This window comes from Vanessa atalanta, chromosome 3 (assembly GCF_905147765.1).
Source record: "Vanessa atalanta chromosome 3, ilVanAtal1.2, whole genome shotgun sequence".
NCBI lineage: Eukaryota > Metazoa > Arthropoda > Insecta > Lepidoptera > Nymphalidae > Vanessa > Vanessa atalanta.
Genome location: NC_061873.1, coordinates 9431932 through 9457180, shown reverse-complemented (window position 1 = coordinate 9457180; position 25249 = coordinate 9431932). Strand labels below are relative to the sequence as shown.

The 25249-nt window shown below is 29.1% G+C and overlaps 1 protein-coding gene across 2 annotated transcripts in view; it reads right to left on the bottom strand.

Moving 5' to 3' along the window:
• LOC125077330 (muscle, skeletal receptor tyrosine-protein kinase-like) overlaps positions 1–21768 on the bottom strand; it is a 32298-nt gene extending 10530 nt beyond the window's left edge. The window contains exon 1 of one of the 2 annotated variants that reach the window (XM_047689249.1): positions 21319–21768. In XM_047689249.1, the coding sequence (XP_047545205.1) occupies positions 21319–21372 (54 nt within the window). In that variant the 5' untranslated portion in view covers positions 21373–21768. The remainder of the gene's footprint in view (positions 1–21318) is intronic. The other variant, XM_047689248.1, reaches the window with a different exon arrangement.
• Between the last annotated feature and the right edge of the window lie 3481 nt (positions 21769–25249).

The following is a 25249-nucleotide window of genomic DNA, read 5'->3' as shown; positions in this document are numbered from 1 at the left end:
GTATGATTAGTCAGTAAGACGTACGAGAAAAATAAATCTTTTCGCAACTTTTATATTCAAATTAAACGATTTAAAATATATGATGCGCTTCTAAAACGTCATCGTCGATTGCTAAAACCAATATAGAAAATATCTGTATATTTCACGCAAACTAAAAATTATGATCTTGCACAAACTATGAGGTACATCGATTTTATTATTATTGATCTAAATTCGATAAGTTGATATCACTATGATAGGTAGGACGATCTGTCAGTGCTGTTCCCTGTCATTTTGTCATAAAAAGCCGTAGAACTAGATAATAGATTAGACCTTACTTGTATTTCAATAAGAATTATGAGAGCAAGTGATTAAAAAAGATTGTGTACCAAGTGAATAATCTGGTATCTGTTACTTTTTAGTTAAGAGTTAGTCGATAAGTTTTTTAATCTTGTTAAAAAAAGGCTTATCTTTTATTAACATATTTTTAGACAACGCTGGTACAAAAATACTTGATTAATTTCAAAATTTGTTTACATCATTGGTCATAACGCCTACTCATATTGTCAGATATTTAATCAATAACATTGGATATTTTAGATAAAATAACAGTTGAAATATGATCATCGCGGTAACAAAGCATGTCGGAACACAACAGTATTACTATTATAACACGATGTTTATTTTATCTGTAACTATTTACGATATATTGATTCGATTGGAGTCAACTTTGATATTTTAAGTTTCTAAGATAGGATTAGAATTTCTATACCAAAATATTTCCTTATTCGTGACAACATTCGCCTTTCTAAAATACTCGATTTTAGAGTTTTGAGAAAGAAGTATTTTCTGTTCAACTCAACCGCACTTTGTTTCATTGCCCTTCTGCTAAAACAAATGTACGGAAAAAGTTACTTTTTTATTTTATATTAATAATAATTTTAAAATTTCACTAATAGTAGTCATAGAACACTTCATAAAGATCCTTTATTTCTAATCTAAAAGAATAAAACTTTCTTTTTATAATATAAATTATTTGAACGTATTTCTTTGAAGCCCCTTAAACTTTGGAACAATCCAAAATTAAATCTTTGTATTTGATTTTACATGACATTTGATTTCGAGAGTACATTCGATAATTGCTTTGATTGATCGCTATAGAAATATTGTATAGCAAGTTAGCCTGAAGCCAAATTCAACCGCCTTTGCATGCAACCGAACAATAGAAACAGTTGAATAGTATTTAGGTACATAGTAATTGCTATAAACGTTATAATTATCGTCACAATTTAGAAAATATTTAATATTTGTCTATGGATATGAACATTAAAACTATTTAGTTATTTTGTAATACTTTTATGAAGATTTATTTAAATAACTAGATTGAGGATTATTAGTTGTCTGTTTGATTCCAAAATTATAACTCTTTAGACTTAGGCATGATTTTTTATTTTTTTTTGAATAATTTATTGATCAATAATTGCTAGCGCCACGGGTTTTATAACGAAGATGTTGAAATAAAAATAAATAAAGGAAAACAGCATTTTAATGATAACTCATTGACCTCTCTCGTATACATCGATAACAGAATTTCTCTTATATCTGTAATAAGTAGGTATTTGTTTTGTTCCTGTTATGTCATAAATGTAGCGTGTTATATTTTGTTATGATAAACATCTTTTAAAATTTAAATAAAAGCAAATAAAGTTTACTCGTTGCTGTTTTACCAAAAATACAATTATAACCTAAGTATACCTACTCGTGTACACGTACTTTCAATATACAATCCTATTTGTAATACTTTGCCTCATCTATGAATACATTTTCCAAATATTTATAATGCCCTTCCTAAGAACTATAATTTGATTATTGTTACAGGTCATGTCAGGAAATTCTATGAATAGGAACAAAAGAAGTAGGTAGGAAGGTACGTGTAGGGAAGTGGGGGGTGTGTGCGCGAGAGCACCGTCTGCGTACACCTGGCAGAGCGCGGGCGCGGGCCGATCATTAAAAATGTTTATTTAAAAATCCGACCGCTTAGCATTTGTCCGCTGGAAGCGAGAGTGAACATTTTTTTGAAATAGATACTCTTTTAAATATAAAATATTATTATTTGTTTTTTTTTTTGTTGACTAAGATAGGTGACTTTTCAGTTAATTAATATTTTTTTTAATTTTAATATTTTAAAGATTTGTGTGGTTTCATTGATAGTCGTTTTAATTTAAAGGGTAATAAATAAAATAGAAATTATAGTTTAACTAACAGTAAAATATATAAAAAACGAAACATTATTTTTTGTATATAATTTAACGTTTTGTAATTGTGTGCTTAAATATAATATTATCGAATTTTATCATTACGTCTGCTGCATAATCATTTCCAGTTGGAACTATTGGTCTGTCTATTTTACTAAAGTGTCGGCAGACGAGCCGTTCTATCTTTGCTTTTTAACAAAACAAAAGTCTTTCTGTAACATCAACAACATATCAAGATCTCTATGCATTAGATGATATAACACAAGCCCACTAGAGCCCTTAATATATTTTTTATTTATCTTATAAATATGTTTCTCTCATCGCTACTGATTATATATTTGGAAGCTTTTAATATTGCGTTGTAAAGAAGTAATGTTTAATAAAATTATTCCATCAATGATTCGTTTGATAAATGATCTAATGTTTCGAATCCAATATATCCATAGGTCGGAACTAATTTATAACAATGAAAAATAATGAAAGTCCTTCACGACTGGCTGGAATGATAATTTTAAGATGTTTACTCAACAATAAAGCCGCTAAAGCTCACTAAACTATGACATAAAAAGTTTAAAAAGCTCTCAGTAGATCAAACAACTTGAGTAGTGTCGGTCGACAGACGGCGTGGTGTTAGGTTACGAGCGGCGGGTCACATTTGTCCCAAATAATAAACACAAGATTGGTGTCAAAATGAGCACTTTTTATTATCCCATCAAACCGTAAACTTCTAATTCCATGCGCGCATGAGTGTTTATTTTTAATAAATCTTACATGAAGGATAAACGATGCTTAATTTACCGATTGCAGTTTTATATCTATGTTTGATATTATGTTAATTGTAATGCAGTTCGAAATACAATTGTGTATTGTGGTTAACAGAATGGTTTATACGAGTTTATGTTGCAATAAAACTTCGTTTAGATTATTTTAGTGTTGTCCTGATTTCTCTTAACGTTATTTCGGTAATCGTTGTTTGCTCTACCGCAATTTGTGCTAATTTAAAATTTTGTTACTTACTCCAGTATCCTAGTTCTTGATTACTGATTGAGTGTTAATACGGCAGCAGGCTAGAATTTTAACGTAAACTTTGTTGCATTTATTAACTTTTTTTAAAATATCGAGATTATCGTTCTAGGTATTTAATAATCAAGGCTTACTATTTTAATGAAAAAGGTTTACTGAACTTTTACTATTTAGGTGACATTTAGAAACGGTAACTGTAACATTTTGTTGTATTTTATATAAAATCTTGTAATTTGAGAGAATGATGGGCGATCATATACCGTATATATCTATAATGAAGTTTCTTTTGCAATCTTAGAGAAAGCGTATGAGCTAGGCGTGAGGATGTGCAAGAATGTAATTTATTAATGTATCGGCTTACAGATATATACGTCTGCAACAAAATTATGCTCATTTGAAATTCAAGTACCAATCCTCAATATAAGGGCGAGTGTTCATGGCGTGTTGCAAACGTAACATTTATATTTTAATCGAAATGATTATTGATTATTATAAACAAATACATTTCTTCAGTGACTATGAATTGATGTTTCAAAGTGATTATATAACCGATAAACCAGAGCGAACCTGGATCTTTTCATAGAAAAAAGATCGAATAAATAAACTTTTAATCATTTAAACAAATTTCTCCGTCGTTGATATATTAGCGTGTAAATGATGGCTTGTTACAAGTATTTTTAGTCGCGATTACTCATTTATATGATTTTGAGTGGTTATCATGATGTATCATGAAGACCGGGCGTCGGGACTTAATACGGAAATGCGCATTTGGAACATGTGAATTGCTGGATAGGTAGCTTCGAAACTACATTGGACTCGGTTATTGACTCAAATACATAGTTTACATTGTCTGATTGGAGGGTCAGGGCCATGACGTAGTTTGAGTATTGCTTAGGAATTAATAGAAACTTTTGAAACGTTGAATTAATATCCAATTAGAAATTGCTATTTTCTGAAAAGATGATCAATCATATTTACTAATCAAACATAATACTGAAGGATAATTAGTCGGCAATTTCGTTGCCATTGATCAATGATCATTCAGATTAAAATAGTAACTAATTCGATATTGATCATGGTTTCAGAAACTAGAATTTATTTTTATGCGGTTAGACAATGGTGCCATTTTTTATTCGGTTAACTAATTCAAGCTGCAGATTCGTTTTTTTATACATTTGTCGTGCAATGTATTATGGAAAAATGTAATTCTCTCATTTTGCTAATTATAACACTGTAGCATATACTAAGAATGGCTTTTTTACTACCAAATATAGAAACAGAATGGTGGACATTTAATTGAGCCATCAGCCAGACAGAAAGTGGTAACTGGTAATGTAAGAGATTAATTCCATATATTGCCAAACATCTGCCGCCAATTCGCAGCCAAACATGGGGTCTAAGATTTTAGGCATATCCTTTGGTCTATTATTACACAGGCTCACTCTGCTCTATAACCGGAAAACAGAAATACAATTACAGTTTTAGTTTATAAGGGGTACGATCTACTTAGACGGACTTGTAGAGTCCTACCTAAGCCTCTTGAATTTATTTTATAAGAAATGATCCAAAAGTCGGCGCCACGGTGTACGCCAAATACTTTCATCCCATTGCCAATAACAACTGTGGAAAGTTTCAACTCTGCCAAGGATGCACGGTGCGTGTACGCATAGAATATGAACAGAAACAAGCAGTTATTGCATATAAGAATAGGTTACCAAGACTATTTAACTAATTATATATTATCTATATTAAGAATTTCGTGCAGGTCTACGATAGTCCTTAAAAATAATGATTTTTTAGATGATAAGATAAAGGTATCCGAAAAATTCGTATAATCAAGATATTTCGATATTAAATCCATGAAATTTAATGACATTCTAACAGTTTAACGGGCGGACATGTTTGACGTTTACGGGTGCGTACAGAAAGTGTGTTCCAAATAAAAAAAAATCATGCAACGGTACGGTAGTTAGTATATTTTTATTTTTATTTTATAGCGAAGCCGGGCTTTCATCTAGTTATTTTTTTTGGCATTTGGACATTTAATATAATATAACGTTCAGGAATTGCCAAATTGAAATTCTTCATTCTGTCGACCCACATGCTATGAACCTTTAATTAGACATTGTACCGTTTCAATGTAGCATGCACATTGCACTGTTACGTAACGTTCTCTTATTAGATACATTTATATCATTACACTTGAGATTTCGCTTTATTTGATCCCAGTAAGTCATCGTAAGTCAAATCGGATCACATAAGCCCGTAATGATGGACTTTCTTGTGTAGGTACCAATAATACATTTATAAATAACTACCGTTCAAACAAATTGTCCAGTGATGATTTTTTTTATCGTGAAAGCGGCGTTTGTCCCTATGGATAGGTTCCAGGAGTTGTATTTGTATTTTTTTCTGTTGATTTTTAAGGAATAATCGCTTAATCATGCAGCACGAAATAAATACATTTATAACACATGTTATGAAAGGGCTTACTTTATTAAAGTTTATTTTTGCTTTATTTCTAATAAAAAAATCATCATTATTTGGCAAAAAGAAAGATTTTAAATACTAAATCGAAAATATAATAATAGCAATGAAAATTTACAAACATATGTTACATATTTTATATGTAAATTATTATTAAAAAGAATTCCATTTTTTTATTTGTAAATTTAATTCGATTTCACGAACCATGCAACTAGCTTAAATAAATATTATATTTGTGTTAAGCGCGTATGATTTTAAAATCAGAAGGAATATTGAGAGTAGTGTGATGTAATATTGTATATCGGTAATAAAAAAAAAACAAGAAATATCGTCGTCAGCCAATCGTCATCCATTGCTGTAGCAATAAAAAATAATTCATTTACTCTGAAAACTCAACTCGACTGCTTAGTTTCATATTTTTTTACAAATTTATTTCGATACATTATTTCTTCAATTTACTATAGATACGAAGTAATACAAGTAATCAATTTCGCAATTCAAATTGATTGATCACTCAAAGGCGATATTTTACGTGACGAAGAATAAGTTATAAGGTATACGTTTACCTTAATCGCTTTTCCAGAAAATCTTTTAAATCTACCGATTTCTGTTGTTATCAAATAATATTATTAAATTCTAGCTAATGTAATAAATAAGAAAAACATAAATGTTTTTTACTCGTTGAGCTCTAGAAACTCATGATCTTCTCATTATATGGCATAGACTGGTTCGATATTCTACTCGTATAATAAAATAAAAAAAAACAATGACTTAGGGAGCTCTGGGTTTTACGCGATGATTACTATCTAAGTACTTAATTTTACATAAAGTCACTTGTTGCGACAGCTCAAACATCTTTCTACAATATATTTAAATGATTTTTTTTTTGTATTTATGTTGCGTGAAGGAAGATGTTAGTGTGTGTATTATAATATAAAATTACGAGTTATTTTAATGATTACAATTAAAAATAAATTACTATTACTTATCAGGAAAATAAAGGTTAAAACAATAATATGGCGGTAATAAGGTATTTCGATGTACGTACATATATCTTAGTTAGCGGTACATTTGCAATAAGACAGTCTCTGATATTATTACTGTCTATGGGTAAATTAAAATTACGATTTTTGCAAGCTTCTGCTCGCAGAATCACTAACATGCTATTTTTATTACTGAACCAATACATTGGTCCTTAAAGCCTTCGTCCAGGGATTGAGTATTTTCGTCTCTCAAACAATCATCCTCCATCAATCAAATCGTATTTTTAATCGTGTTATTTTCCTTACGTCCGTACGTGATTATATGCTTTTTATGAACATATATAATAGTACATTGTATTTAATGAAAACGTCTGTGAATATATTTTCCTATATCTAATGGTAAAAATGTTATGTAAATCTCTAAAACTTATCGACTTTAGTAAATCAATAGCATCTGAAAAATATTCTAAAATATTATTTGTTTGATAAAAAGAACAACAATTTAATTTTAAATTTTATTTTTAAATGTTACGAATACCGATATTTTAAATATCGTGTTATAGATTCTTCTGAAACAATACAGACATTTGTAGTAATTCATTTCCAAGAGCTTTCCATAAAATTACGTAGTCGACGAAAATAATTTGATTGGAATTTTTTCTGCGCGCTACGAACATTTATTTCTATGTCGTATTGGGATGGCATGGATATCCGCAAATAACAGATTCAATAAAATATTTATATTAACGGAAATGATTACGCGTGGTTAAGTGGTCATATGTATGAGAGTATGTGCATTATTGACCGCGGCGTGGGCTGCTCCTACTCTGTGTTCATCCAAAAACGCGAGCGCCCTTGAGCGCCCGCTCCAGCTGTTTATTCGACTGTCGTCTAGCACTTAACGCTGTCGATATTGGTTATTTTTGCACGATACAACATCAAGAAAGCATTCACTCTACATAGATAGGTTAATTATGTATAAGCCGACAGAATATATGACGTCGTTACCAAAACATATTTATATTATATATGTAGATACTTAAAAATACTAAGTTTCATAAAAATAAACCATTTATAGCTTTGTTTTGAACATTTGAAATGGAAGTTTTTTTTTAATAGACGATTAAGTTACAGTCTATATAAATATTTTGTATTCTCATGATAAATGTATTATTCATTGGCTTGTTTATAACATACTTTTATTACGCAAAAGGCTGACAATATATTATAAGCTAATATATTTAAATGTTATTTTTTATACTATACTTATTATGATTAATTCTAAAGAAATATAATCTCGTAATTCGAAAGATTTACCTTAACTTAGGGATGTGAAAAGTATTTTTTGCTACTATAAATAGGTATTTAATTTAATTTATATTATATTAATAGTTTAATCAGTTATCATCCGAGTTAATCCTACGCCTACGGCATATCAATATTTTATCTATTTATAACAATAACCAAAACACGATTAGCATTATAAATTAATAGATTCAAACAAAACACTGACTATAACAATAGTTTACGATGCTTTTTATTAAGTTTTTTGATAATTTTTATGTTATGTTACTAAATATAGGAAACATTTATGTTTAATTGATAAAATTAAATATCTGAGTGGATTTCTATCTCAAGCATTGGTTAGGAAAAAAATCTATAATAAAGTTGATGCTATACCTGCGCTCACTTTATAATTTAATTTTAATAATTTGTAGTATTTAGACCAAATTATTTTTATTCATTAATACTCAGTTTATCTAAATCGAATGTATATAAAATATGTAATGATATACTTCATATATAGTTAGAAACAAAAGTAGGCTCGAACTTAAATCCGAATGCCACAAGCCATTGTATTATCAGGAGTCGTACATATACTATGATAATTATATGTTTGTAGCAGCTCCTTAATTACAAACTGACGTGGACTTGGATAATTGTGTAGTTAAAATATAAGATAGTAAAAAAACAATAAAACAATCGAACAGATACCTAAATCAAAAAGTTAAGATCTTATATTGTTTTACATGGTTTTTTTTTTTAATAATAAAATTCACATGGACACCGTTAGGTACCTAGTAAGAAAGTCTATTTAGATATCTATATTATAAAATACTTTATTGTTTCTTTTTTATTATTTTGAACAATTAATTAATTCATATAATAATGTAAATTAATTAATTTATCTGTTCTGCGGACAAAGTATTGATGTTAGTTAGAATCTTCTTTTTACTAACCACAAATAAACCATAAAACTATAAAAAATTAACAGCCTATATTTATTTTTCTCAGTTTCAACGTGAAATATAATTTTAATGGTTGCTCGTATTTCTTGACTCCTTAAAGATAAGATTTTAGCAATCGATAAAGATTTATCAGCAAGAGACTGCAGTCGACGATTCTCATCGGGCATTGTAAAAGAAAAACGCAAGAATTCAACATTTTATCCGTTTATGGCGCGTGAGTAGTGACACAGGCGGTTTATGGTTACTGCGCAGGAGCAAGTGACGTTAATTAGGTACTACATTTACGGCGAGTTCCCACTGCGCTTCCACTTAATAAATACCGATCATTACTTGTACACACAACATTAAAAGCTCTTTAACTTGAAATGCTAACTTTTAATATGAGTATTTATATGCGAAATGTTTATTTAGCCAATAAATGGTATGCCGCAGCAACTGATTTTACTTTTCCATTCATGGATGTAAATATGTGTATATAATAATATGCTACTGATGCTTAGCGTTCAATGTAGCTAATTTCTTATCATTATTATTAATGTAACGGTTGTTAAACTAGAGTGAACAATAATTGCTATTAGCGAGTAATTTGAAAAATTATAATAGTACTTGGATAAACATACAATACAAAAAATATATTTTTTTATGAAATACACGGATAAAATAAATTGATCATTAATTTATGACATCGCGAGATATTAAAAATAATTTTTCTTTATGTAATTAATGATAATTATAAATGGTGAAACATTATATTGTTACGGAATATTTTTAAAATTGGAATACCTTTATTAAAATTGATGTTAGTATTCGTTTCATATCATATCGAGCCGTTGACCTTTGGCACTGATATCACCAAAACTAAGAATTCAAACATGTTGTTATAACCTTATAACTTTAATTACCGTTACACAACGCTCCATTACTATAATAAAGAAAGCCGACCTTCGTCCTATATATTAAGAATATAATTAAAAATTGTATTATTATTGCTTTACGGATATATCAAAAATATATTACGAAAGAGATTTCTCTAAGTTAATTTCATCACGAAAAAGTTTTAGTGGGATGTTGGCAGTGATATAGTGCCTGATATCTCTTCGGTCTTATGCCATAGAACTAAGAGAGCGAGAAAATAGCGCGCACACCTTTGTAGAATGTAAACTATGATAATTATTATATCCAGCGCAGTTGGCTTGTCTTTGAGATTTGCCGCCGTGGGCAAAATTATACACGAGTAGGTACGTATAATAAAACACTGTAGTGGTTATGGAATTAATAAACCAAAATAGATATCCATGATCTAGATTATTTTGGGAATTAAGCAATAATTTCCATAATTTGGTTGCCACATAAATGTATTTTCGCATTTGATCCGTTAATTAAATTGATACATATTTCTAGTATATGAATTGAGTCAAATGATATTTATCGTTCTAATTCAATTAATTGAATACCGATATAAGGCAAATACCCAATATTAATTAGTTGGGTAATCTTTGTCGAGTAATAGTTAATTATGTGATTATATTTGTTTGTTTCAGCCGTAGTTTTTCTTTAGTTTATTTTGCGTGAACATTATTTATACTGTTACAGGCATTTCGCTACGTTTTAAGAAGCCATGCATTTATCGGTAAGGAAATCTTTTTTTTTTAATTCACGAATTTAATGACAAATTGAATTATTATTATATTTTTCTTGAACAATGTGGAGACGATATCAATGTTAAATTCAGTACTAAAATCGTAGTGCAGATTACATACAATTAAATAAAAAAAATATATCAGTATAATATCACAAAATACTTACTATATTAAAATAATTATAAATTCGAAAGTTTGCGTGTGATAATGACACATGAGATAGATATTTATAATTTGAAATATCTTTTGATTTCTTTTATATCATTAAAGAAGCAGTGGATGTCGGGCTGCGTGACATATTTCGCTTAATAAATAAGTGGACATGCCCCACGTGCCCGCCGGTTGGGACCCCTCGGTCCATGTCCGGTGTCTGCGCGTCACTTCGCTATCACTTGATTTATATTTTCGATAACATTCACGCGCTTTATTATTCGTGTACGAATATTTTAACAGGCAAAGTGACACATTTTTTTTATTATTATTTATCATAAATCATTTATTTATTTACATAAGAATTATTAACATTAAGTCCTTAAATATGAATTAAAAATAGTTACTGTTTAAATATTAACATTAAAAAGTGTTATTTACAAAGTATTTTAAATTCATGATTTATTATTATAATTATAAATTATCGTGGTGTTTTATTATAATAAGTTACGATACAAACATATTACACACATTTAAGAATTGCTATAACGATATGATATATTCGACTACGGCAGTACATTTAAATTAACACAATATTAGTCGTTTCGTTTATAAATCTCTTGTTAATTGCTAGCTTTCAAACGTTGTTAAACGTCAAAATATAAATCATACAACAGTTACAGAGAAAACATTATTCCCTGTGATTGGGTTACAAGAAAATCTTATCATATGATCAATTAATAAACAGACAAGGTGGTCCGACCGTAAATAATTAAAGACAGATCGGCATTTCTAAATTAATGGTTTTCGTTGAGTTAAACATACTGCGGCTCATATTTATTTGCATTTGACTTCGACTGAGAATTCTGTGGTGAGATGGGCGGGCGGGGACCCGTCAGATAGCGGGGTCACGTTCCGAGATAAAACGCGAGATAACGCGGACATCTTCACTATACGATTGTCTTTACGCGGTTCTGAGACTTATTATTAAAAGGGTGCATTCAGTGCCTTTTGATAATTGTCACTGTAAGTTCTTTAAAAACAACCTCTTGTTAACTTATTAAATCTAAGGAGTCGGCAAAACTAAACCACTTGCTATGTTTTATAAATGTTTTATTGTGCTCCTAATATGTAGTTTTATTGTCAGCATATGGCACTCCATTAAATACGTTTTTATCCATAATTAAATAATTCTCGTGCCTAATAATTTTCATATAAAAAAAGAAAAGCATGTAAAAAAAATTGATGTTGTAAAAAGTGATAAGAATATTCTAAATTTATTAATAAATATTTATGATAGTTATAAATAGTTATTTCTTATCTAAACACGCTACATGGGTTTTTATTCACTGACACGACATCAATAAAAGCCAAAACCGTGTAGGCCCACGGTGCCGTAATCCACACCAAGATAATACAGTATAATAAGCCGATTTATCATATTGTATTATCAAAACAGGTATGTGTAAAGAAATAAGCGATGGTTTTCTCGTTGACACTGAAATGCAAAGAATTATGAATTATCTTAACCCTGAGGTCAATGATTTAATATAAAAAGGAATAGTCTTCGATATAAGATTAAGATAATATAAGATAATACAACGCTGACATTTAATTCTCACTTCCAGTTTTTAAGCGTCGAAGGTGTAACGAACGTGTTAATTATGTTGTCATGGCTCATCCGCAGTAATAAATAGTTTGTAATGAGGAATAATAACTTATTAATTAAAAGACATTAATCAAACACTATCACAAGTAAATAAAGTATTTTATTTTCTTGTTTTGCCACATTAAATTTTTCAGCGTTATTACATTTTTACCTTAGCTAAAGCCACTTTTACAGAATACTTGCTGCAGATACAACGGTTTTTTTTTATGTACTAATGTAAACGTTGCTTAAGGTTGAATATTTGAATAAAAAATATTTTTGCATTTGCTTTTAAACATGATGATACTAAAATCTTCTTTATAAATATTTATTTACCATAAATACATATACCGGGTATAATCTGTAATTTATATCAAAATGTTTAAGTCCGAGAAATGATAATTGAATCATTATTAGCTAGTTCGACCGCCTTGTGATCGTCGCTGAACATGGTTTATAGCTCCATCTTCCGATAATTTATGAATGGGTTGGACTGTTATTAATAGTTTTAAAAAACATTTAATTATATGGACATAAAACTTGCCTATTTTTACACTTTGTGATTTATAACGCCATTTTATTTATACGCGTCCAGCTCTATATCGAATTACACTAAAAAGTATACAAAAAACCATAGTAATAAACTCCATACTGATAGCAATTTTGTAACAAATTAAATCATGTACTAGTATAATAAAAATATATATTGAACTTAAATTACATTATAAAGTAAAAATTACAGCGGAAAGACAAAAGAGAGCGGTAACATAGACAACAATATTAAGGGGATGGGAGTCATCGCAAACCTATCTATGTTACCTACATCATCTACCTCACTAATAATAAATTCTTCCGCCAAAGAGCAATACTTTGTATTGTTATGTTTCGGTTATACGTGTGAGTGAGCCAGTGTCGCTACAGGCTCTAGGTTACTCCGTTCCCAAGTTTGGTAGATCATTGGTTATGTAAGAAATGGGTAAAATTTCACATGACAACAATGTCTTTGGGCTACAGTGATCACTTACCATCAAGTAAAGCCCATTCCAACGACTTTAATTAAATATGTGATTATTTGTTTTAAAGAGAATTAATATTTTACAATATTTAAACTTTAAATAAGTCAAGTATTTAAAATGTACATATATATAAATATTTTCCTCATAACATATACGTATAGTCAAAACCGGGGTAAAAAAATTGTTACAAAAAAATATATCCTGTTTCAATAATCTAACATGTAATAAAAAATATAATAAAAAGTATAAATTAGTTTTTACTTTAAAAAAACAGTCACAAAAATAACCAGTATTATTATAAAATTCGTTTAGTATTCATTTAAAATTTACATTTGCAAATGTTGGTGGTAAGCTGATTAGTGTGGTTTTGCTCCAGCACGGAAACATTATAATTATATTATAAAACTTATAAATCCGGGGCATTATAACACATGTCATTACTTAGTCTACAATATCATTATTTCTGTAAAAGCAAGTTCAGAAAAAAGCTTTTAAGGACGTCATCACAGTTGGATGGCTTAAAATTACCTACATAAAAACCTTTTATCAGACAGATTAGTCTTACCGTTAAGCTTCGATTAAAAAACAATCCAGTTTCTTACAGACGATAATTAGTAGTAAGAATTTGTTTTGTTTAAAATTCAAGAACATTTTTTATATGGAAAGTGCTCACCAGCTGTAAGAAATATTAACCATTCCTTGATTACGTAATGAGCCACCAACCTAGGGAGCTAAGCTATGTGCCTGTATTTACACTGACCAAGTCACCCTTCAAACCAGAACACAACAATACTAAGTAATGACGTTTGGCGGTAGAATAACCTGTGTGGGTAGTAGCTGTTCAAGTGGGTTTGCACAAAGTAAATTTATTTTTTATTAGGTTATTAGAAATCGTATTGTACTCTGTCAAATGTAAGCTATTAAGATCTGTTATATAAGCTATGAGAATAAAACCAATACATAAAACATGTTTTTTTCTATGATCCAATATGTCGATCAATCACGTAATAATATAAGATTGTAGAAAGGCAGTCTTACCGTATATGGGTACCTTAACGCGACGCGACAAAAAATTACAGCTGGCATAAACCCAACGCTTACAAACATGGCATTATAGTTAGACATTATGCCAATGACCTTACAACATTAGAAGTGTGTTTAATATTAAATCAGATAAGCACGAGGAAATAAAGAACGAGTGATTATTTTGAACCTGTTACAACATTAAAACTTTTTAAATTACAGGTTGTAAGTAAATATAAGATTGACATTCAAAACACTAAACCTACAAATGTAATAATTTTCTAAAAGTTCACATGAACAATCATATTGTGTAATGTTGAACGGCTCCAGCATTTTATTAAAAGTATGTAAGGAAGTGAAATCGAAAAAATCACGTCCGTAAAAAAGACAAAGTCTTGTTATTTACTCGTAAAAAATAATGTTACTTTACAATCCAAATGTGGCAACTTTAAGACTATAAATTTATTTACATTCAAAGAGCACCGCAAACAGATCGCATCACGCGCTGCAAGTTAGTGGTCAATAAATAATTCTAAATCGTGCTTTGACTGCACTCAATGATAATAATACTCGTAGTTAGCAACGCTGACCCATGATATTATATTTCGGTTTTGCTAGCTTTCGTTACCGCGTCCTACGCTTTCATAGACCTCTAAGAAAGTTTGACGCTTAAGACCATCGCATTGACCTGAATTGTGTAGCAGTATTATTGAAAATTTTAATGACGCTGTATACGCAAAAGTTGTAAACGAAATTCATAAAAAAAGGATAATATCTATAAAATATATCTATATATATGAGATATCTCGTATAAAATAGCCTTTAGATCTGTCTTTCATTACGCCTTTGTTCAACGGCTACAACACAAAATATAAAGAAGAATAAAGCACGATTTAAAAGTAGCAATAAAACGTTTTGTAATACTCTGAATATACCATTTGCATTAAATGTGAACATTCAAAATTTTATTACAGGCCTCGCTCTATGGACAAAAACATTCACGTTACAACACCGAGGCGTATGTTTAAGCAATTGATTCGATTCTTATCAAATATATACTGTTTGACTCTGAAGAAATACATGAGCGATTATAACATAAGAAATATTGAACGAGCAGTCAATGTGTAACATAAATTTAATATCCATAAAGCATATTTATTTTATTTTATATATATTTGGTCATTCTGTTACTAATATTATTATAAATGTGAGAGATTCTATTTGGATATTACTCAACCACACTCGAATGTTTAGAATTATTTAAAAATGGAGGCTTCGTTAATCTGACAGTGCAACCATAGAGCAAATGCTCTACATCTTTCGTACACATATTTTTATGTATTTAGAAAAGTAGTACTGTGTCACCAATAAAAAAAATAATCAATTATTTGTAGGTAATTATTATTATTAAAATTCTTGATTGAACACTATAGGCATACTGTTCCATATTTTTTTAATTATTAGTTACGCAATGGATGAGAATGATTATGGCTCAACGGATTAAGTTGTTTACAGATTACTAACTATTGCCGAGTCTACGAAGTCGTTAGCGTAGAGGAAATATATATATTTTTAAATCAATATTAATGCTTTAATTAGCTTAAAATAATCCTACAAAGCTCTTATTAAAAAGTCGTATCTGTTAGTAAATTTTGCGTAATGCACGAAGCCAATTAGGGTATTACTTATTTTAAGTAACAAAAATATATAAATATTATTAATATCAGTAGCTAAGTATTAAATTAATTGTATATTATTCATCAAATTATGATCGACGGTTAGTTTGCCGAGGCGTTAAGGGCGATTGGTAAATTATAGACCATGTATAAATTATTTGTATGTATGAAAAGAAAAAAAAAACGGTAATAAAATAAAAAAACTTTTCAAACAAATTTTATTTTCGGAAAAAACAATTTTTTATACGTTTAAATGTTTATATGTCCAAAGTTTATTCGTGGGGAATTGGATTGGCGAGGCAAAAAAATGCTTCTTTTTTAGTCGTCTGTGCACGCATCCCGTGGCACGTGGATTTTGTTAAAATTTACTGGAATAAGTAAACAAACACAATACTTTTGTACCAAATAAAACTATGTTAATATAGGTCCTAGTTTTTATTATCAAGGCAAATGAAGGCATCATTCTAATATTAAGAGCGAAGCTTTGTTTGTTTGTATTTACGAAAATCCATTCATTGCTGCATTCATATTAATTTGGTTACATTAATTGACGAATAGTATGAATCAGTAGTTTTAGATATATTATAAGATATATGATTGCACTTATATACTATATTTGATAATATGTCATTATGTAAAATTTAACTAAATCAGGTACTATTTTCAATTGTATCAATCATTGTCCTTCAATTAAAAGATTCAAAATCAAACATCATAAGTACTTAAATATAATTCTTGTACGATATTGACCTATTTTTCATTTTGTAAGTAGGTTAAATACTTATTTGCATTAATCAATAGAAGAGGAAAACCGTAACTGTGGAAATAAGAAACAATAATAAAGATTTAATATTATTAGCGTTTCTTTGATTCGTGTTAATTGAATTACGGATGCGATTAAACTGTTTAACACCCAGACAGTGTTTGAATTTTAAGTAGACTTTGAATTATTTCCCGTATTAACGCTAATCAAATACCCACATAGATCCCACACTTTAAATAAACCGTGTTACTCTTTGTATTTCAAACTGGTTTTATGTTGCAAATTTGCAAACGTTAAAACTTCTTTCCGTAAATAAAAAAATGGCAGAGCTAAATTCTCGTATTATTTTGGTTTCACACAGTTTCCTAATGATCTGTCAATATTTATATTTTATGATACTTAAATGTTTAATGTATATTCGAATAATTGGAATATACATTGAACATTTACATAATAATTATTCTTGGTAAATATTATTAGTAAATAATAATCGTTAAACGTAATTTGGTAACTAACATTTTCTAAATTTTATTTAAGAGTTATTATAGTAATATATCTCAGTAATCTACATGGTAGGTATATTTTACGTATTGTTTAAAATGTAGGTATTTTTTATAAGGTGGAAAAGGCAACGATAAACGATTTTTAATATTTTATTTAGTAGTTTGTAAAAAAAAAAAGACGATCTAGCTTGTAGTGTATTTTAACTTAGGTATAATAAAATATATTCTTAGTTATTTATGTTTATATTATTATGTTGGCACAAAAAAAATCCTTGTAATTTGTATAAAATAATATGGAACCTATATTATATACAATGTTTCATCATTCGCCATTTTTTTGCACATTTGTATGTATAAAAAATAAGATTTTTTCCATAAAACGTTTATTACATATGTTTATATGTAGTACGTACGATAGAATTACGTACTACATATGTTTATATGTAGTACGTACGATAGAATACAACGGATAATTTCAGTGTTCTTATCTTATATATTTAAAAATAAATATTTAATGTTTATATATTATCTTCATAAAACAGACAAACATATTTTGTTTATGTATTCAACTAATTATTATCATTGTTCCTTTGCTTAACAACAATTGCAATAAACGGTACGCTATCATTCTTACTTATTTATATAAACATTTAATAAATGCTAAGAATGAGAATGAGTAAGGGAGATTCCAATAAATCATTATATCATTATACAAGTTCGAGTATAGTGAAACAAACTTCAGAGCATATTCTATGTGCTTCTAACTCTTACTAAGAAATCGAATACTTTAAGCAAAATACTTTAATAAGTTGAATAAGTTGATAAGAGCTAATAAAACAACTTTAAATAGAAAACAAAACACTTTCATTATAGTTAGAATGTAATGATGAGAAATCGAATTTCATGATTTAGAAATCATGAAATTCCATCAACAAACAATCAACAAATATTAAGTTTATTTCTAACTATTCACGTAAATATATAGAATATATGTATGTTTTGTTTTGTTTATTTATTTATTTATAATATATTACCAGACTGCCAATCGTTTTGCCACCTAATAGTAAATAATCCCCATCGCCAATGGCACTATGAGAAATATAAAGCATGCCTTATATCGACAATCCACCAACTTTGAAAACTAAGAAGTTATGTCTCTAGTGCTTGTAATTACACTGGGACACTCACTCTTTAAATCGAGATACAGAAATACTAAGTACTGCTTTGTAGATTAAGTGATGACCGGTGGTATCAATTTAGAGACTTTCAAAAAGGCTATCAATAAGTTCTAGCATCAATCTTCAAGACAAGAGAATGCTTGAAAAAAGAATTACGAAAGTATATTAACTTTTAAACATTATTTTAAAAGGACAATAAGATCATATTCAATTTTAGTTTTTCTTAGGAATGCTTTAAAATAGCAATAACTGTAATATCATTAATATATTACTTAACTAATTATATTAGGCAATATTTAAGATTATAAATTTAGATTACTTTTTATAAGTAAATTTTAATCCAAAGTGAAGATTTCTTATAAAATTCAAATTACGGTATAAAATATGTATTTTCCTGTGTTTACTTTTAAATAAAATTATTTTTCAGTATTAGTTTGTACATTGTTTTTAATAAATTTAATCGACCGACGGATATATTGCTAGCCTGATAGGTAGACACTAGTAATTTAATTTATACAAATCACTTTTAAGCTTTCTAGAGTCTAATATGTCCCACGTTCGGTATCAATACACTTAACCATTCAATTTTAACACAGTAATACAAAATATTGCTGTTTGACGGTGAGTCGTTAGTTAGTGAGGTAACCAAGTACCGAAGACCTATTGTCGGCAGAATTTAAACTATTTTACATATATACTGTCAAGTGATTTTAGTTGTTCAACTACAATTTTTACCCCTAGTAGAGTTAATTTAGCCTGTTTAATAAATTTCATACATGGCAATTGTAATAAAAACCGTTTTCGCGTGTAACCACGATAACACAACAGGCGAAGTTGACATCATAAGTATAATAATATTTTATTGCTAAGATATTATAGAAATTTTGTTTGTTTCATTAATTTTTAGTATGTCTAAAATGTTCTACATATTTTTATATAAAAAATATACAATCTACATTAGATTGTATATTTTTTATATAAAATAGACGTACGAGCCAATGGGCCACGTGATGGTCACCATCATCCGTAGATATACCAATACGGCACCAACCTTGGAAACTACGATTTTAAGTCACTTGTCTCTGAGTGCCAGTACTTGTAATGTTACTTCATAAATATTCTTAAAATTAAGAAAAATAACTTCATTTGCATAAATCATATTAATTTAAATCACTGATTATATTTTGTCTTAACAGAAGATAAAAATGTAACAGTGTACGTTGAGTATATACATGTATGTACGTACCTATGATCATTATCATTAGGAAAGAGGTGTAGGTATATATATTGTGCATCCGTCATAGCGTCACTGTACATATATGAATATTATTTATGTACATATATTTTTTATACGTAGATTCCTTGATGTATTTTTCTAGATATAAGAAATGAGTTTTTTTTATAATTAATATTAAACGTGACTTGTGTTGAATATATTTTGCATTACGAATATTTCTTAAGATTCATTACGTTATTAAATAGTTTATTTATTTTTTACAGATAGCTTTTATAAGCCGAATCAATCTGCTACTAAAACCAGCACTATCATAATGTATGACAAAATGGTCTTATCTGTGTCTGTATTTTTTTAAGCTGATTTAAAAACAAAAATACTCTATGAAAAAAGAAAACCATAGAGTATTTTTGCCTATATTTATATTGATTATAATATAAAGAGGAAATATTCGTTGGTTTATAATCGATAAGCTATGAAACTACTAAATGCATTTAAAAAAATTATTTGACAATTAGAAATCTATTTTATTCAAAAGTGACCTAGGCTATATTTTATTTCAATAATAATAAGACTCTTATGACAAACTGAATTTCACGTATACATAAGAAAATTATCTACCGATTTATTTCAAAACTTTAAACCTTAGTGCTGTACTCTTATTAATATTGAAATATAATTGTGAAGCCAAATAAAAAAGGGGTATTTCTAAAACGTAATCGCTTGTGAATTGGCCATTTAGTCTACCGTATGTACCTAAGTATAAACGAAACGTTTCATGAAGTGCGGGCTAACGAATACTACTTTAAACACAAGCGCCTCAATGCTTTACGGTGGTAATAAGCAACCCATTAGCAAAAGCATTCCCAAGGAGACAGTCGACCGTTAAAATTTGCCAAACAATATTTTATGCTGTGACCCCCTAATGATGACCCGGAATGAATGAGATATAGAAACACGATGACGTGTTTTTTGTGAGAAAAGGATTTAACATTAAACACAGTTATGTTGGCGTCATTTCAAATTGGAGGATTCTATGGTGTCTTTTATCTTCGGTGGAATGGTTGGTTTATGTTTACAAAGAATTAACATTATTATCACATAAATATATAGTTATAAATGCAATTTAAATAATAATGATCAACCCTATTTTATATATTTAAACGTACTCTACATTTTAAAATAGTAGTTTTATATGTATATTGTCTATGTAATATCTTGATTCGTTTCGTAATACTTGTATCAGTATTTTATTTATATAATACTAATAATTGAGGTCAATCAAATAGAGTTTTGCACATACAATGAAATTTTAATTATAAAAATGTTTAAATAAGCATTCTATTATTCTATCGAACGTTATAAATATATAATATTTCATTTATCTATTTCATTATATTTAAATAAATATAAATACTCATAATTAATATCTTTAAAAGAGTTATAAATTGAAATCTCATACGTTATGAGGGGCCGGATGCAATAGTTTTCCGACTTTTCACTGAACTTACCCTTCGCTTTCTATTCGGCCTTTCCGTAGATTGAACTTGATTTTTTTTCTTCATTTTTACACTTGTGATTTTTTTAAGTAAAACACATTGCAACACTTCGTTATAATTATCAAGTCATTTAATTTTCACTATTTGTCTTGAACTAATACGGTTGTTCTCTAAAAGTACTAGTTTAACGTAACACTTGTCCAAAAACAACGAAAGTATAATAAGGATGAATTGAATCCGAAACTCTTGCAAGCACTTCACAATCACTATACTTTGTAGCTTTACGAATCCAGAAAATGAATCGCAGATGCATATTACGTCCGAATAATTAATTCCTTTTAACACGCGTTTTCGCTGAAAAAGTTTGCGTACGCGGCGTAGTTCGTAGAGCGGGAAGCGTGAGGCGTCTCGCTGTAGTCCCACGCTGTTTCGGAGTGGGCATCCTTCGGCGCTACTCCCGCCTCCGGGCACTACGCGCCACCGCGTCCCGCCGCACACCTCCCGCCTACTCCGAATTATTCAAATAGATCACTTTATTTACCCTTCACATCCTAATTGCTCTTCACAAATACGTTGGCTTGTTGATAGATTAAAATTACTTTGATTTTTTTTTGCAATTAATTAAGCCAATAAACTAATTTTTAATCCGTAAATATTTGTATTCCATCTTGAAAACTCTATGATGTCTATACGTACAATTTCTTTAAATAAAATATGCTATCAAATGTTTTATTTTTTACTTTAATTGTATTCAGACAACTTTAATTGTGTCAAACAAAATAATAAACATTATTAAATTATTTTTTTGTCTATATATATAAAATATAAAATACTGTCACCATTTTAGTTAAGAGATAAAATCAATTCCTTATTTCGAGCGCATCTCTCGCAATTTGCCGTTAGACCTTTAGACTGAGATCATGAAATCGAGTTTACATATTAATATTGGCTTTAATGCAGGTCTCACTTAAGTGCTGTTAATGCTTTAATCACTAAAAGCTAATTGACATTAAGCAGGTAGTATGTGAAGAAACATAAGAGGGACCGTTGGGCAATCTGTCTGTAGACTGGAAACTCCTACCTACTTGAGTCGCTGTCCACTGTTTCGCGATTGGTATCCCTATCTATTAAACATGTTTTCGTGGATACCCTGTGTGAAAGTCGCCTACCGGTAATAAACTACGGCTAACATTGATGTTGCATACAAATTGTTCGTGCTTTTAGTATACTTTGAAGAGTAACTTATAAATGTTGTTACTTACGTATGCATAATCGTGTATACTTTGACGTAATGTTTTATAACTTATAGTATAGAATTACAAAGGTGACTGGACATGGACCTTTTCTTTGCCAATCTCTTAAGACCTTCAAACTTCAACAGCATTTTATATCTTTTTGGATAAAAAACCTGTTTTGATTTTTTTTTTGGATATATTAAAACCGTTTATAACAAAGTTTTGTTTTGTTTAATTCTTAAATAGAAATTAACACGTGTTAATTTTTTTTACATCAAATCTATTTTTGTCAAAACGAATATCTTCATGCTTACTAATTATTTTGCATGATATTAATTTTATTAATGTTAAAGTATGCCTTGTCACGAATCAGGATTATACCACAGAACGAATCGTATTGAAATTTGTCAAAATGTAGCGTGGTACCTGGATACTGTATTGACATAAATTGTTCAAGATTTATAGAGTAGGTTATGTCTACGTCTAGTAAAAGGTATTATAAATAGAATCATATTATTCTTGCCGACAGTTATAATTCGAGTAAAGTGTTTCGGATTAAATATTCAATTATATTCCAAAATATTCTCTTTTTTCTAACAAATACTTATAAATAATACAATTCTTATTATATTTGAATAAGGATTAAAAATAAATAAGTATTCCATGTTCAGTTCCTTCCGGTTAAAATGCCGGATGTAAAACGGGAGTTCTAAATGGATTCTCATTTCATCAAATTTAACTTCGTTGTTTTTGTATCGTTAATTGATCAATAACATCATTTCAATAAAACGTTTTGACGTTTTGTAAACAATAACTTTCTTTATCCCAACCCCTGAAGTATCCGGTACATAATAATAAATAAAGATTTCCTATTGAGAAGGGAAGTAGAGACGAGGATATAAATATTTTGATAGCCATATGTATTTTTAATCCATAGTTATGTCATTGAGTCTGTCACAACTATTAAAATGTTTCATAATTCCAAATTGTTTGATATTATTAGTGGAGTAATATGTTATAAATATTTGATGATATATAGGCAGCAAAGAGTACGGAGTTTATTTCCGGTGACATTCGAACCTGTGGTAACATTACAATTAATTTAATCCTGTGTAATTACTATGTAACGTGTCAAGTGAACTGCATATTTCAAATATATTTTATCTATTGGATTTATATAATAATTGAAATTAACTTACTTACTTGATTTCTCGATATAAATTACGAGAAAAATGAAAAAGCTGATAAAGGTTTTTTGATTACATTTTCTTCTAAATATAGATACTATAAGCAAGTACACGAAGATGCTCTTTGCAATATCTTATCAGGTAAGATAGATTTTTATAAGAAAAGAAGAAATATAATTAAATAACGCTTTATGAAAGCCCGTACCAATCTAATTCACAGACTACTAAAATATATGTATATTTTATATTTTATAGAAGCTATTACGCTCGAAATTTAAAAAAATATATATTTGATGAGCTGTCTTTAAATTATACTATGATCGTTTGTCGAAATGGTTGATTCATCGATAAATTCTTATCCGTTTAATCAAAATCAAAATATACTTTATTCAAGTATGCTTTTACAAGCACTTTTGAATCGTCATTTAACAAACTATATTAAGTAAAGCTACCACCGGTTCGGAATGTAGATTCTACCGAAAAGAACCGGAAAGAAAACTCCACGCTTTTTTATCATCTATATAATCTTGTATCGAATAATATGCCTTCTTTACCAATGTATTTTTTACAAATGATTTGAATTTATGAAACGGCAAAGTTAAAAATGGCTTCGTAATTAACAACATGGACTGGGAGTCTTTGGACATATATTGTCGTCTCTGAACACTACGAATGTCCCGGACTCGCCTATACACTCCTTTGAAAACTGATAGATGTAGTAGCCGGTGATTAGGAAACTGACGCGAATAATCTTACATTGATTAGCAATGCATTAAATCTATTTGCGAGACATTCAAAGAGCGAATTTAAGTTTTGTTCGAATACGAATTTCCACCATTGTCCTTTGTGGTCTTTTTTTATGTTATGAAATAATTTCCTAGTTGCTATACATTTTTGGAGAGCTAAGAAAACGGTTATGTTTTAAAATAATGTGGAAGATAAGTTTCATAACGACTATTTTATTTTTAAGGCATTATTGTGGACAAAATTCATAAAAATATTGAAATAATATCGTTTTCCGTCTCGCATTTTAAAATTTGGATTGATAATTACTGTTTTAATATTGATAAATAACCACTGCTTAATCATTTTTAAAGACCAGAAGAAAAAATGAGATTTAAATTGATACTTTTTTTTAAATAAATAATTTTTGAAGTTGCATTTTTGACTTATTTTGTAAAACGCTGAAAAACGTGGTAACTCAAAAATGGTTTTGCAGTATACTTATGGGTGTAAAGATTATTGCAAATAGTCACCCCTATCACCTCCTAACGGGAATACGTCGAATTACCAATAACCCTGTATATTGAACACTAAAGTAACGCAGTTAATTGCGCTCTATTTACCAATACCGGACCCCAATAGTATGCGTAATCTATTATATATATTAATGTAGAAAGGATCTCCCTGACTAAAATCATGTAAAGTAAAACGACTGCCTATCTATGTCTTGCGCCGAGATGGCCCAGTGGCTAGAACGCGTGCAGCTTAACCGATGATTTCGGGTTCAAACCCAGGCAG